The sequence below is a fragment of the Melampsora larici-populina genome (assembly GCF_000204055.1).
Source record: "Melampsora larici-populina 98AG31 unplaced genomic scaffold MELLAscaffold_60, whole genome shotgun sequence".
Taxonomy (NCBI): domain Eukaryota; kingdom Fungi; phylum Basidiomycota; class Pucciniomycetes; order Pucciniales; family Melampsoraceae; genus Melampsora; species Melampsora laricis-populina.
In genome coordinates this window covers 399087-413683 of record NW_006768824.1, presented here as the reverse complement: position 1 = coordinate 413683, position 14597 = coordinate 399087, and the positions used below count along the sequence as shown (strand labels likewise).

At 38.7% G+C, this 14597-nt stretch overlaps 1 protein-coding gene across 1 annotated transcript; it reads right to left on the bottom strand.

Moving 5' to 3' along the window:
• Positions 1–7045: 7045 nt before the first annotated feature.
• MELLADRAFT_118100 (uncharacterized protein) lies at positions 7046–9587 on the bottom strand (the record flags this gene model as incomplete). Its single annotated transcript, XM_007416388.1, has 7 exons — positions 7046–7092; positions 7176–7933; positions 8009–8287; positions 8369–8749; positions 8826–9148; positions 9225–9405; positions 9469–9587. The coding sequence occupies 7 exons, from the start codon at positions 9585–9587 to the stop codon at positions 7046–7048; spliced, it is 2088 nt and encodes a 695-aa protein (XP_007416450.1).
• Positions 9588–14597: the final 5010 nt, after the last annotated feature.

Genomic DNA, 14597 nt, shown 5'->3' with positions numbered 1-14597 from the left:
CGACGCCCTGTCGGTTTTCGGTACTTGCCCGCGCTTTTCTTGCAAACCCGGACCTGACTCAGCCAAATTTGGCCGCAGCCGCAGCAAATCCGGGCATCAAATAACTTTCCACAGCTTTCCACTTCATTAAATTGGAAATAGGCAAACTTAACTAAGTCCCAGTCTGGACCTAACCACCAACTCCAGGGTGGTTAGGTCCAGACTGGGACTTAGTTAAGTTTGGGAAATAGGGCTCTTCATCATGGAAAACCGGGCTATGGCACCACCTCCGATCACATTTCAAACCGGGCTACCACCTCACTATCACTACATCAAGCTACAACCATCCCATCTCTCGTTCTATCCCTCTCCTGAAGCTTAGGAGAACTGACGATCGAACGTTGCATTTGAAAGGTGACCATTCAATCTGAGTCACCTAAAGATGGTAAGTGTCCTTCTCTTGGTCCCTCGATTCCATCGTATCTCGTCTGGTTCTCCTTATTCCTTCCCAGATCTCTTTCTTCACAACACAAGTACTGACAGTTCACCTCGCCTACATTACATCTACAGCAGTCAACTTTCTTTGTTTAATTCAACTCCAGTAATCGAACCGTCTTTGTCCTCATCAGATCTCCTTTCTTGGTTGCTGCCATTCCCGGAAGTATTTGGCGAGCACCACAACACAGTAATGCTTGATAGCACCAATATCTCAACTTGGATCAAAAGATATCAACATCGATTAAAAATGTGAATTGAACAAAGATGATTCAAAAATTCTGTGTGGTACTGTAATTATCATGTTTGTATGGATGATTGATGGGTTGTTGCCTAACTCTTCTCACAATCTCATTTTAATAGGCTTGTTGCTCATTGCTCACTCTTGTTGTATGTTACTTATCTCCACTCTAACACTCATTTGTTTTATTTCTATTTGTCTTATTTCTTGGGTTTTGAAGAGATTTGAAATCTAAAAGTGATCGATCGTTGTGATAAAGATACCTGTCAGTCAAGGTAAAAGTCCGTCTGCAAACCATTGCCTTTGATGAGTGAGAAAATGAGCCAATTGAATGAATGAATTGGTTGAGCGAGCATGTTCAGGCATGTTTGCTGAGCCAGCAGAATTTTCAACCAAACCGGGCAAAACTTCAATCAAATAGGGCGCTGAATACCAAGTATCCGAGCTCCGGGCATCGGGTCAAAAAAACCGGTTGCCAAATAGTGTTGTCCTAACCTAAAAACCATTTTCCAGCCTTTTGCCTCCATATGTTTGAATTTTTCCTCAATTCTTAATCTTTCAATCTTCTTCTTTCATTCCTTTCATAACATATTTCATTCTATTGAATATAAATTAAATGTACTTCATCATCAATCCCAACTTCAATGCCACATAATCAATTGAGATTGAATCTTACTAATATTACTATTTTTATGATTTTTTGACTTTTTCTTGACTTGTTTCTACCCTTATTAAATTGTGTAATTGATTTGTGAATAATCAATAATATTCAAAATGATTTATAAGAACCTATAAGACCCTGCTGATCATTTAGCATGACTAATAAAATATAACTTTGACTGAAAACACATCTTTTACCATAAATCTTTCATTTTTTTACTCATATAAGAAGTTCTGCTCACCACAACATTGACTGAGTGATTTTACACGGGCACTGCAACACAGCATTTGCTTTATGATGCAATGAGCCAGGATTTATTTGAGATGATTGATTTGAGAATTCATGAGTCAGAGTAGGGTAAAGTCAAAATCAGAGTCATTCTTATTTCACCATCCCCATTGTTTTCATACATTTGCATGCTCTACAATATTTTATCAAGTGCCAAAATTTCAAGTGTGTGGTTCTTCTTTGGTTTAACATTAAAAGTGACTGTAAAGTTCAAGAATTGTCCTATGTTGATGAGATTGTCAATGAATGACCATACTTTAAAATGCTTGGATTGCAATTTAAAGACTTTAAACTTGGTTTGGAAAAAAAGACAAGATAATGTAGCCTTAGGCTTAGGTATTATATAATGCTGATGAGCTGGTGAATAAGTGACAAAACCCCAAGATGATTAAAGTACAATTGAATGCTAAAATGAAAAAACCCACTAATTAATAGATGATCTCAAGTGTTTTATAATTCATCAAAGGCTACAAGAGAGTTTGTATGACACAAATTTTGTATAACAAGGTTAAAGTGAGTCATGAAAGTTGAAGGATTTTTAAGATACCAGCTAGTTTGGAGCAATCATTGGCAATAGTTGGTACAGCTACAAGTGAAAGTAAGATGATCCCATAAAGCACAAATGAGACTGTAGCAGTTGCGGCTGCTCAAGGATGGGTGTTGATTAAGCTAGAGGTACCAATGGCACCTGCTATGACTCTGATTGTCATTCCAATGGTGTAGTAATCATCAGAGCCAACAGTAATACAAACTCTTAACAACTTGAACATGTGATCACAAATAAGCACCACCTGGATGAAATAAGAATTGAATCAAGATTCAAGATAGATGCTTATGGAAAGATTCAATAGTGTATTCAAACTAAACTAGAATTCCTGTGACACATATCAAAACCACAACTAATTTTGTATCACCACTTCCAGCATAGATGCCTCGGGTTGAGAAATCCGAGGCATCATCGGAGGCAAATCCTCGGACAAACCTTGTCTGAGGTTTTGCCCAAGGTATTTTTTGCCCTGAGAATTACCTCGGATCAAAACCTTGGGAAGCTTCTGTCCAAGGTTTTGCATCCGAGGATACCTTGGATTTTGTAATCCGAGGTAAATATGTTGGTGGTGCACCACCTGTAGCATTGATGAAATCTATTCCAAACGGAGTGGACATAAATCAAGCCGCAAATGTAATCCCCCTCTCTCCATCAATTCCCATGAGACAAGCCAAGTAACACCATAATAGTAATGAAACCACACTTGGGAATGATGACAATCAAGATCCAAAAGAAATTGGTGAATAAGTTGTTTCATGATCTAAACAGTGGGAAGGCTAAGCAAACCTTTTAGAGTTGAAGAAATTTAGAAATCATAAGGGTAACCCTCAAAGATTTGATTTTAATCTACACTGGAAGAAAACATTGACTTACAATTCCAAAGACAAGGATAGTTGACAAGATATCTCCAGAGCCAGGTCCACTTCCATTGTAGCCTCTTGATGTTCTGAACAGAACAAAATAAGTACTACCAGTGGCCTAATCCTTCAAAGCTATAACCAAACAATAATTTTGAGTGAAGGATTTTGGACGGAATGTATTGAATCAATTCAGAAGTTCAGGTAACTTACTGGTGGGGAGTGATAGGCCTTTGATGGCACCAAAGATAAAGATACACAAAATGGTGATCCCACTTGTGACCAAGATTGCATGTAATATCTTCTGCCACGGTCAAGGAATGACTCTTTGACTGAGGATCCAGGATAAGACAACTGTACCAAGGAATAATGGTTGACTACACTTTTCACCTCCAGGTGTGAATCAGAGAGGAATTCCAATAAGAACAATGATGAAATAAAACAGAGGGTCGAACCAAGCTGCCATCCTTCAAACCATTAAATCTTCATCACTTTCTGAATTGGTGGGATATTCTCGAGTACTAGGCTGGAGTAAGAAAATTCAGTCACTTATATCTTCATGGAGGGCCTTTGATCCAAAGTGTCTGACAGACCTTGCCTTTCTCAACATCATGCTCATTTTTTACCTTGGTCCCACCTACAGTCATGGTGCCATCAATAGTAAGCTCCATGGTGACACCTCCGGGTTGAAGCAGGGTGTTATGTTTGTTCCCTGCGGTGGAAGGAAGTGTGTGGGTTGTGGCCAATGCTTTGACTTGTTGTTTATTGCTGTTCTCCACATCATTCACCTTCACCTTCTGAATGCCGGATTGAGTCTGAGGTTTTGACTCATGGGTGGGCCAAAAGAAATTTAAAGTCTTGCAGATTGTTGGTTATTGGTTTGCTTGCTACAAATAAAGTTGTTTTTTCTCTTCTATCTTCATTTCAAATGAATGTGCAGTTTTCTCTAACACACTTCTCTCATATATTTGCTCATCTCAATACGTGTCTTTTCAAATCTTTTTTTTTATTTGATATGTTTCCTGGTTACTGTCTCTCACTTTATTCTGGTCTGCGCTTTTCTCTTTTAACTCTCAGCTGTCTGTGTGTCTGTCCTATAAAGAGCTACCTATGAGTCGAAGAAGTTTGATCCTCATCTGTTTCAAACTTCTTTGTATTAACACTATAAGCAAACACTAATCTCCTACAGCATATTTTGCTTTCGTGTGAATGACTCATAGGTAAGCTGATAGTCTCATCTTTTTGTCTCTGCGTAGTTTTTCTCATATCTTTTTATCTCTCTCTTCATGTATACATTTTGTGTCTACTATGTTTTTGTCAAGAAATAAAGATCTGTTTCAAACTTCTTCGTATTAACACTATAAGCAAACACTAATCTCCTACGGCGTATTTTGCTTTTGTGTGAATGACTCATACAGATACCAACTGTTCCAATGCAAGTCACCAAGAAAGAGGGGATGAAGAGTGCACATATCAGACCAACCTCCTTTGCTAGCATTGCATCTCGTCTTGGAATCCTGATGGGATGGATTTAATTGAGACAGGCATTAGAAATTCCTACTGGTGAGCTTGCACGACAAGGAGAAGATATCAGACTGTGAAGAGAGAACCATGTATAGACAAGCATTACGCACAGGATAAAGGAAGTTGTGAAAAATAAACCCATGTTTCACAACAACCAATCCGCAGCAGGACCAAAGAATGCATGGTGCCATTTTGATAACTTATTTGGTGAGATTTGATGAATGATGTTCATGAAAAAAACAAGATGATCATAAACACTGCCTGTAATGGTGTTAAGAAATTTGATTTTGTGATGATAGTTAGGGCGCGTTCACTCAAGCAATTTTGGGGGATAAATCACATTCTACAAAATTTAAAGTGTCTATTTGGTGAAGCATGTTTCATTTTTGCATTAAAAAATTCACAGAACATGATTTCTGGTCAGAATTTCCTCAAGTGAACATGCCCTTATTTCTCTGTAAGAAAAATAACTTCACATATTTACACGGCAACTTCTTGCCTCTGAATCTCATGACCGGGTACATAAAGATACCTAAGATATAAGAAAAAAAAGATATGATGGAATTCACTCACCAAAGATGGAAAGGTGAATGGGAGTAACTCAATCCCCAAATCTACGAGGTAAGAAAAGAACAACAAAACGATAAGTGCCAATGGAACTTGGACATAAATTTAATGAACTACAATCTGTCTTCCGTTTTCTTTTATGAACTGATGATGCCGATAGGAAAAAAAGCAAGAGTATGACTATAAACAGGTTCTAAGATTTTCTTGTGATAGATGAAGATAATAAAGTTTTCTAACCTTTCTTGATGCGAGTTGAATAAGTGTTATAGTGCTCATGAAGGGTATGGAGGTTCTTGACTTCTAAGATAAGTTGAATTGTAATTCAGGTTGAGCAAACATAGACTCACACAGATTGTGACAGTTATCAGAGCTTCATTAGGTGCTTTCAAACTAGGAAAAAGTCAAGATGTTCACCAGAAAAATCATCAACTGTGTAATTACAATACATGCAATACAAGACTGTAGTGCAATCATAGTTTTTCATTACATGCTTTTTTGCTCCTTCAAAATTGTGAAGCCCTACAAGGGAGGAGGAGGGAGGCCCTGGGAGGCCCCCTCCAAATACAAAGTTGAACTTTGTGATTGCACTACAGCGATGTATCAGATGTATTACAATTACACAGTTCACATTTTTTCTTGTGAACATTTTGACTTTTTCCTAGTTTGCAAGCACCTATTGAAGAGGCAGAATGCTTTTGCCAAGAAGCTATGATCATCAAGGATCATCATACATAAAAAGTACGAGTCACTTTCCGAGACTGACTGGTCCCATTACAACACAATTTCGTTCTTGACTAACCGGTTACATTGATCAACGCCTTGAGCTTATACGGAACAATCTTAAGACTAGCTCACTGGCACCCTTGAAAAACCATTTCGTGTATGTTACTTCATCAAATCATACATAAGAACAGGAGATGTTAGCGGTGTGGTACTACAAAGTCTCTACGTGGGGCTTATTGACTACTGGCTGACCTCTCAGCGTCTCTGGGGAGTTGTAAGAGGCCGACCTTAAAGCCAGAGGCCAATGAGATGTCTGAGTCACTGGGTGATGGACTCAAGGAATAAAAGCTTTCATTACAGACATCCCCACTCCACCTTTCTTTTGATCTACATACTTCCTGATGTGCCTCTACTTTGTGGGCAGATCATTGGGTCTAATGACATCTTGGACAATGACTGGCCCATGTATCATGCGTACTGACAATCTCAAGAATCAGGATCTTCCACGTTGCAAGCTACAGCCTCGGGCAATAGACATTGTGCTTCAGTTGTGATTTTCCATCAATCATTTATTGTTCCCTTCCAAGCAGTTGAAGAATTTCATGACGTGATCCTCCCTTCATAGTTTTAACCAATCTTGAAAAGACCTTCCATGGCCCTGAGCTTGTATCTGATATTGCAAAAGAAGCACATCTGTCATATTTGCTTCATTCCCAAATCTCCCTAGTATCTTCTTTCAAGTAAAAGCAAAAAAAAAGAAAACAATTATCTTCCCATCAAAAAATCAGATAATCAAATCCAGTAAAAAAAGAAAAAATATGCAAACAAATTTAATAATGATGGAGAGGGTCATGAGAAAAAAAAAGCTATAGTGAAGAAAAAAAACAACATCCAAAAAAAATCAAAAATCAAAAATCAAAAATCAGAAGTCAATTGTCAAAAGATAAATGAAATAAAATAAAGCATTGGATTGTCCATAAATAAAAAAAAATTGAGCAAAATTAACTTTTCAAAAAAATTCATGATAATGATAATAATAATAATAATAATAATGAGTCAAGATAAGTTCTGTTCTCTTTATAAAGTTATACAACACCAAAAAAAATTCTTTTTGCCTTCCTGTGAAAGAAAAATCCATATTCTGTGAATCCAAAAATTGATCATTAAGGAACAAATGACGAATTCCTAACCCCCCCAGATGACATTGTACCTAAGAGACAAAAAAAGGAAAATAAATTAAAACCTGTTCCGACACTCATGAAAGGATAAATAAAAAAGTAATGAAAAGCTTACCAGAAAGTGGCATTCTAGGTGGAGGTCTCCTGATACCACTATTTCCAGTCACCTTCTCTGTCATCACAGGTGCATTAGATGAAGACGGTGATCTTCTGACCCTTGTGTTGTTAATTGGAATCATTTTGGGTTGAAGACCATTCAAAGAGACCGACCTCCGATGGTTACTCTTGGCTTGCGTTTCCTCAATTGATTCAAGTTGCATAGGTCTACGTTGATGACGATGTACAATCCTTGCAGAAGCTGATCTTTGTACCAATGATGGTGCGGGTGCCAATGTTGATGATCCCAAGGTAGGAAGGCTTGGGTTCCTACGAGCGGCACTAGAACCTGATCGTTCCAAAGTTGGTCTAGGTCTTGATAAGGATTGTTCGGGTATCAGGGGCAAGTTTTTCACTGATGGTTTCCGAGTCATTGACATTGAAGGGTTCAGGCTAGATTGAAACGGGAGTGAAGCCGGAGAAGGTGACTGAGAGATGGGTGAGGATACCATGGGCAATTCGTCCAGTCCTACCATCGTAAATCCAACTTCGTCTAGTTTGGCAAGCATGCGAAGGCCCTTATTAGGATTAGGAGCGGTCGAGGCACTGTTCTGTCGGTTAATCGCATACTCAGCCATCGCTTTGTCTGGGTCAACTGGCATCGAGCTGGGTTCTGGTACTCTCATCTCCATGGTATTGAGGCTAGGCAGGTGAGGCCTCTTGTCAGATGAAGGAGTTTGAGATCTAGTAGATCCGTCACCTGAATCATCTCGCAAACTGATGATAGAAATTTGATAAAAATAATGGAAGTGTCAGTTAGCTGATGGTTCTCCAAGGAGCGAATTCACTGACGTATTTGATGGTCTGCGCAAAATTCTCTTGGAGAGTTTCCTAGGGAGGTTGAGGGGTGACGTAGAGCGAGATGGAATAGTTGTGTCATTTAATGAATGACCCATGGATGAGTTTGAGGCCCAAGGTGATAAGGGACGTTGAGAGTTAGTTGCATAGTCTGCCATAGCTTGATCCGGGTCGACATTGGACTCTGAAACTCTCATTATATAGCTAGGAGTGGGTGAAAGTCCATATGTGGGTGTGTGTGAAATAGATGGCTCTTCTGAATCATCGCGTGACCTGGGGAGTAGGTAAACAGAAACCAAAGGACGGGGTCAGATCGAGTGATCCGTGTACCATCTTAGTCAGGGCAATACTCACGTTTGAAAGAGTTGGCCGGACAGGTGTTCCGAATTTTTCGTTCGTTGGCCGGAGGGAGACGGAGAGCGATGTTTGTGAAGGGATGTAGAGCGATTGGGTGGATGATAAGGCGCATCTTCTAAAGCGACCGGTACTAATGAAGGTGGATCATGAAAAGTGTGATCGGTAGGCGCAGAGGAAGATGCAGAAGGGTCACGTCGAACGGGAGTGCGAGTGAAGGTCGAATGACAATTGCGATCCCAGCTGACACCGTCAAGCACTTCAGCTAGTTCGGTTGATTGATCATGAGGTGTGATTTCGAGTTGAGGAACAGCTAGGTGACTTAGTGAGATAGCACGTGATTTTCGTAATTCCCAGAAACTAGGACGCTGAGCAGTTTGACTAAAATATAATAGGAAGTGAGTTAAATGTGCAGGTATCAAAGGTGAGAGCGTGATAAAGATTACAAGAAACAGACCTGAATCGATAAAAGTCGTCAGTCTCTGTTTGTTCAAGGCTAGGAACGACTTCAGCCACTACCATAGAGTATCTAGTGGGACGATCAAAGACATTGATGGGTAAAAGGTCGCCGGCTCGAGAGATTCGGAATGGTGGAGCATAGGTAGAAGGGTTTCGAGAGGAGTTAAGTTGAATGATAGATTGCCGCGTGAAAGATTTGACATCCTTTCGGGAGATTGGAGCAGCGGGTTGGTCTAGTGCATCTGCGGCTTTTTGTATAGCGACTCTACGTCTGAATTCGCGGCGAGCATTCCAAGATAAAATGAAACCAGCTCCGGTGAGCTAAAGAATAGGATGACAAAAAGTAGATCAGCAATCAAGGATGTGATTTGATAAGTAAAAAGGAATAAAACCCAACAATTAAGAATGATAGGATAACTGAATAGACAACAATGCTGGCCCAAGGTGGGACTAAGATATGACGACCAGGTAATTCAGGGATAGATGTACCAGTTGCACCAGCTACAGAATCTAATTTTCGAACCCGAGTTGGTTGTAAGAGTCGATTAGATCGAGCTTGAAGTGAATGAAGTGAAAGTCTGGGTTTGCATTAAATCGAAAAGCTAGGATTAGATTGATTGTTTGATAAATTGAATCAGAACCTGAAACTCAACTGATGATTATCGACGAAAGTGGTAGTAGTGGTAGTGGTAGTGGTAGGTTTGGGTGATCGTTTTTTCAGTTGCTGTTGATGATGATGATGCTGATGTTGATGAAGCATGTCTCGATTGGATGATCCGAAAGTGAAGATTGAGTTTATCAAGTTCGAAGGGATATTGAACAAGTCAAACTTGAATTGGAATGAATGTGTGGATTATAAAAACCAAATCGAAGACAGATTGAAAGAAAACAAAGCACAGATGAATGATAATGAAATTTCACACCAGAACCAGATGAAGTCAAGAGAATGACGATGTGAGTTTATAGTGAAAGTGGTTTTTGATGATGATGATGAATGAGGATGATGAGAGAAAGAGAGAAAGAAAGAAAGGGAGAACTGTCAAGGTAACGATGAAAGGTAATCAGCGGGGTAAAATCAAATTAAAAGTGAAAGTGTACAATTCAATTTCAATATGCAATAAATCAGATTTCTACCAAAACCAGTTAATCAAGTCTGGAAAAACCAATTGAGTTCAAACTCACCACTCACCACTCTTCTCAAAAATTAATCAATTCCTTTTCCAAATAAAAATACAAGTCATCCAAAAGTTGAAAATATCATCTACTTACTGCTCTGTCACAATCACTCTGGACTAAGCTTCTCATCTCAGCATCTCCAAGCATACTTCAAGTTTGAAAAGGCTACCAAGTAGCACAAATGTTAGTGATCAACTCCCTAAAATTCAGTGAACCAAAGTGTTGTTGAGCTCACTCCAGAGGAATTAGGAAGCCCATCGCAGGGTTGACAGAAAACTGTGGGATTTTTTGGCCATCGAATTTGACAACCTACGATACAGTCGGGTTTTCTTGCTTCGGATACCTGAGAGACCTCCGCTTAGTCCGGGAATTGGCGAGCGAATTGGCCGCGTCTCGCACGCTTCGAGCGCAGAGGGAAATGACAACGAGGCACGCTTTGGCCTGTGAAGGGAATGAGTTTTTGCAGGGGACAGCAGGCTTCCTGATAAAACTTTTTTCCACATCTTTAGATTTTTATGAGGCAAAGAAGTTTTTTGTTCGCCTCTCTGAGACGCATGGATTGATTGAAAAAAAATGAGGACTCTGAAGACTCATCCCTCTACTTTCTCTTGAAGTCTAAGGTTTTTCTCTAATTTATAACTCACTCTGAGTCTTCAAATATGAGTCAACACCCTCGACAACGCTCCAAAATCATGGACTTCAGGATGAACCTGAAAGAGTACTTATTCCTCGGTTTCCTCGGGTTTTTTTTGTTAGAAAGGAGTCTCTCAGAGAGGGGAACAAAAAGTTACTATGGTTCACAAGTTACACCAATAGGTAGAAAACTTTTATCAGGATTGAAACTTTCTTCAGTCAAACTTAAGTCCCCTCACAGGTAAAAGCGTGTCTGGTTGTCATAGGTACTTCACTGCACTTGAAGCGTGCAAGAAGCAGTGTGGGACTTATGACAAAGGACCATGTTTTCACATTTGTCAAAGCACTGTGAAATCTTCTGATTCTAGTGGCCAGTAATTTAGCAGCTACAGTTCTCTAGTACAGAAGACTCTGATATAACTGATACTCAAGCAATTGGCCTCAGAATAATTATGCTTGAGCAAGTATCTATTTTGTCAAACCTCTGGGGAAAGGGATAAAATTTTCATTGCAGGAGATCATAACAATTAATCCCAAGACCGGTTTGCTTAAACAATCGACCATTGTCTCCATTCACCACACAGAATCCATTGTAGGTACATACATCCAATGACGCATGCCTCGCCAACCTCATGTACCCGATAGACAAGAAGATTTTCCCGCACCACACTTTACCAATTCCATCCAGCCCACCTCATTTTATGTCCAGTCGCCAATGACACATAACTCCAGGCCAAATAATGTTCTCACCTTTTTCATCAAGCACCCGCAAACATAATCACCCGGCCCTCAACCAAATTTGCATCAACTGACCACTTGCTACCCATCATCATCTATCACAGTGTCATTTTACTAGTTACCGGCAGGCCAGTGAGTACGTCCACCTCAATCCAATCTCAAAACAATGTCAGTTCAATCTCAATCCAATCTCAATTTTTGGCCTAGAGGAGCAGACAAACAGTCTTCCAAAATGAACTGAAATAAAGTTTAGTTGCATGTCCACACATGAAGGTCTCAGAATTTTTGGAAGGTATGAGTGATTTTCAGATGAGTCACAACCAAATATCCTTCTAAGCCCCTTCCAAAAACTTCTCCTATAAAGCAGAAGGTGACAGCTCTTGATTATATAGATATGTTGGGATTCTTTGTTGGGAAGGAGGTTTCATAATCATAGATATAACTATCATATTAAGAAATGAAAATAGGAAAAGGGACAAGATGGGTGATAAAGTGGTTGTTTTTTGGTTTGTGATATCAATACATTGGTTTGTTATATATATACATTTTTTACTTGAATAGTCAATAATTCATTTAATTCATATCATTTACTATGTTGGGCTTTTCATCTTATTTGTACATAGGTTTTTGATATACTTTTGTTTTGGGAAAGTGTATTTTTTTACTTTGGAAACTAGTAGTTTTGGCTTTTGCAAATATGGTAATTTCAAACTATGAAGGAAATGATGAATGTATGGTTGAGGGATCAGATTAAGTCTTAAATCATGAAGGTTCAACATACATATGAGCTGAAATGATTAGACTGTGCCTTTAATGACTTCTTCAGGAAATACCTGGTTTAACAATACAATTTGGTCAAAAACCCAAATCCAGAACTTGGGTGGTATATATACACCCCCCACAAGTCGCGACTTGTGGAGGTGTGTATAATCTAGCACTAGAGTGGTATCTACACACCCCTGCAGGTCGCGACTTGTGGGGGAGTGTATACATACCACTCAAGTTCCCACACTCATCTTTTGGCTTATTTCCATCATTCACCTCAGGCTCAACCTCCTATTTTCACCAAGCGAGTTCAATTTCTAAAGGTAAGTCATTTCTATTTTTGTATTTCTTTTAATTTTTTTCTCTTCTTTTGATTCTTCTACCTAAAATTAATCAACTTCTTTCTTCCTTTTACTTTCTTCACTTTATTTTGATTAAATTTCTTTTGTGCTTTCTAGATTGATTGATTCATCTTTCTACTTTCTACTTTTTTGATTTTGTTTCATTCTTCTTTTCCTTGTTCTTTATGACTTGTCTAAATTCAATCTTTTTCAAATGAAATGTTCCAATGGTAAGTCATCTGATTCTTCTCTTCTGTGATTCCTTTCTTTACTAACTGAAGTGTCCTTTATGTTGTTAAATGTGTTTCCAGTTCTTTCTTAATTGAATTTTGATTTGAATGTTTCCAGTGAGCTTTAATTAGATCAACCCACTCAATTACTAGTTTGTTTTGTTTATTTTCTTTTGTAGGGTTAGGTAATCAATCAATCAATCAATGAATTTCATCTATTTTTTATATTCCCTTGCATCTTGTTCTTGTTGTTGTCATTGGAAACTTCAAATTTTTCTTTCTTGTAATGTTTGTTTAATTGGATAATTAACACTGAACCCTAATGTTCTAAAATGAAATTTAATCACACAGAAAGCATTTGAATATGAAAAATGGGAAATCATGTACAAAAATGAAAGATTGAGTTGTGAAAGATGATCAAGAAACAAAAAACATTTATGTTTGAAGGAAAGGTTAAAGGGAATATTGGTTATAATGTTGATGTAAGGTGCCATGAAATAGTAGTGAGTTGATTCAAATCATCTAATGATTTGATTACCACAATGGGTTGCTTGGGATTTCATGCCAAGATGTTGATGCAAATCAAACAGGATCAAATTGGAGACCTCAATTAATCAAGACTGAAGGAATTTTTCATGGAAAGATTTTCATCCTTCAGAGGTTAATAAAAATTTCTGTACCCCAAGCTTATGCTTACTTTACCTGCTGAAGTTGAGCGCCTACATCTACCTCAGTACAAGAATTTTTGCAAAGAAATTATCAAGTTATATTGAGATTTAGTCAATACATCATCTAGACCTTGAATTTTTGAACAAATTGCAAATGTATCTTTATTGAATTGTGGCAGAATGTTAAAATCAGAAGCTAAGATGAGGTCAGGATCCAATTAAACTATCTCAAAAGGAATTAAGAGCATGGCTTGGTTCTTTAACTTCAGGACAAGATGAACCAAACTTCATTCAAAGATTAGTTATTACCAGGGTTGTGATCAAATGGACTGATAGTAGCTATTACATTTGTTTGTGAAGAATCAAAACAAGCAAGGAAGGTAAAACCTTTAGACTACTCAATCTTTGCAATATAATCTGTTTTGTAAAACTTTCAGAATGCAGTACACCATACATAGAAAGTAACAAGAAGCCACCAGAAGATTTTGGAGGATAAATTTCATTTTAAGCTGTAGTACTGAACTAGCTCAATGCGGATCTGCAGGTATATGCAGCCCATGCATATCCCCCACTCAAACTGATTTTGAGGTCAATCTGATATTGAACTGACATTGATTTGAGATTGAACTGACATCAAATTGAGATTGAATTGAGGTGAATGGAACTCACTGGCCTGCCAGTGACTAGTAAAATGACACTGTGTATACGCCAACATACACACGGCGACAACCACAACTTTATCGGGAACAGCGCCTATACACATTTCAGCATCCAACCAATTGCTTGACACCTTTCGCCGACTGTCAGTCAATTTACACATGGCGACATTCATGTTTGTATACATTCATGTACCTACACTTATTTCAGCACCGGAGTATGTCCAAGCGTCATCGTCCCAAACCATCGACCTCTCCCCGTTTTTTGGACAACATGAAACATGGTAGCCACCTACAACTACGCGACCCCTCTTTACTCTGAACGACAACTTGCGCACGGCGACATTTATCAGCCAACACACCTCCTGTGTACACATATTTCAGCATCCAGGTACCAACTCATGCCACAACTCACCCAACACGTCCAAACATTTACATCTTCCGCGACATCCTAACAAATCTTTGTGATTGGAAATTCCACAACTACAAGCACTTGACACAACTCAATTCACAAGATTACCAAACACCAGCCACGGAAGTCGCCATGCCTCTCCACTACTATA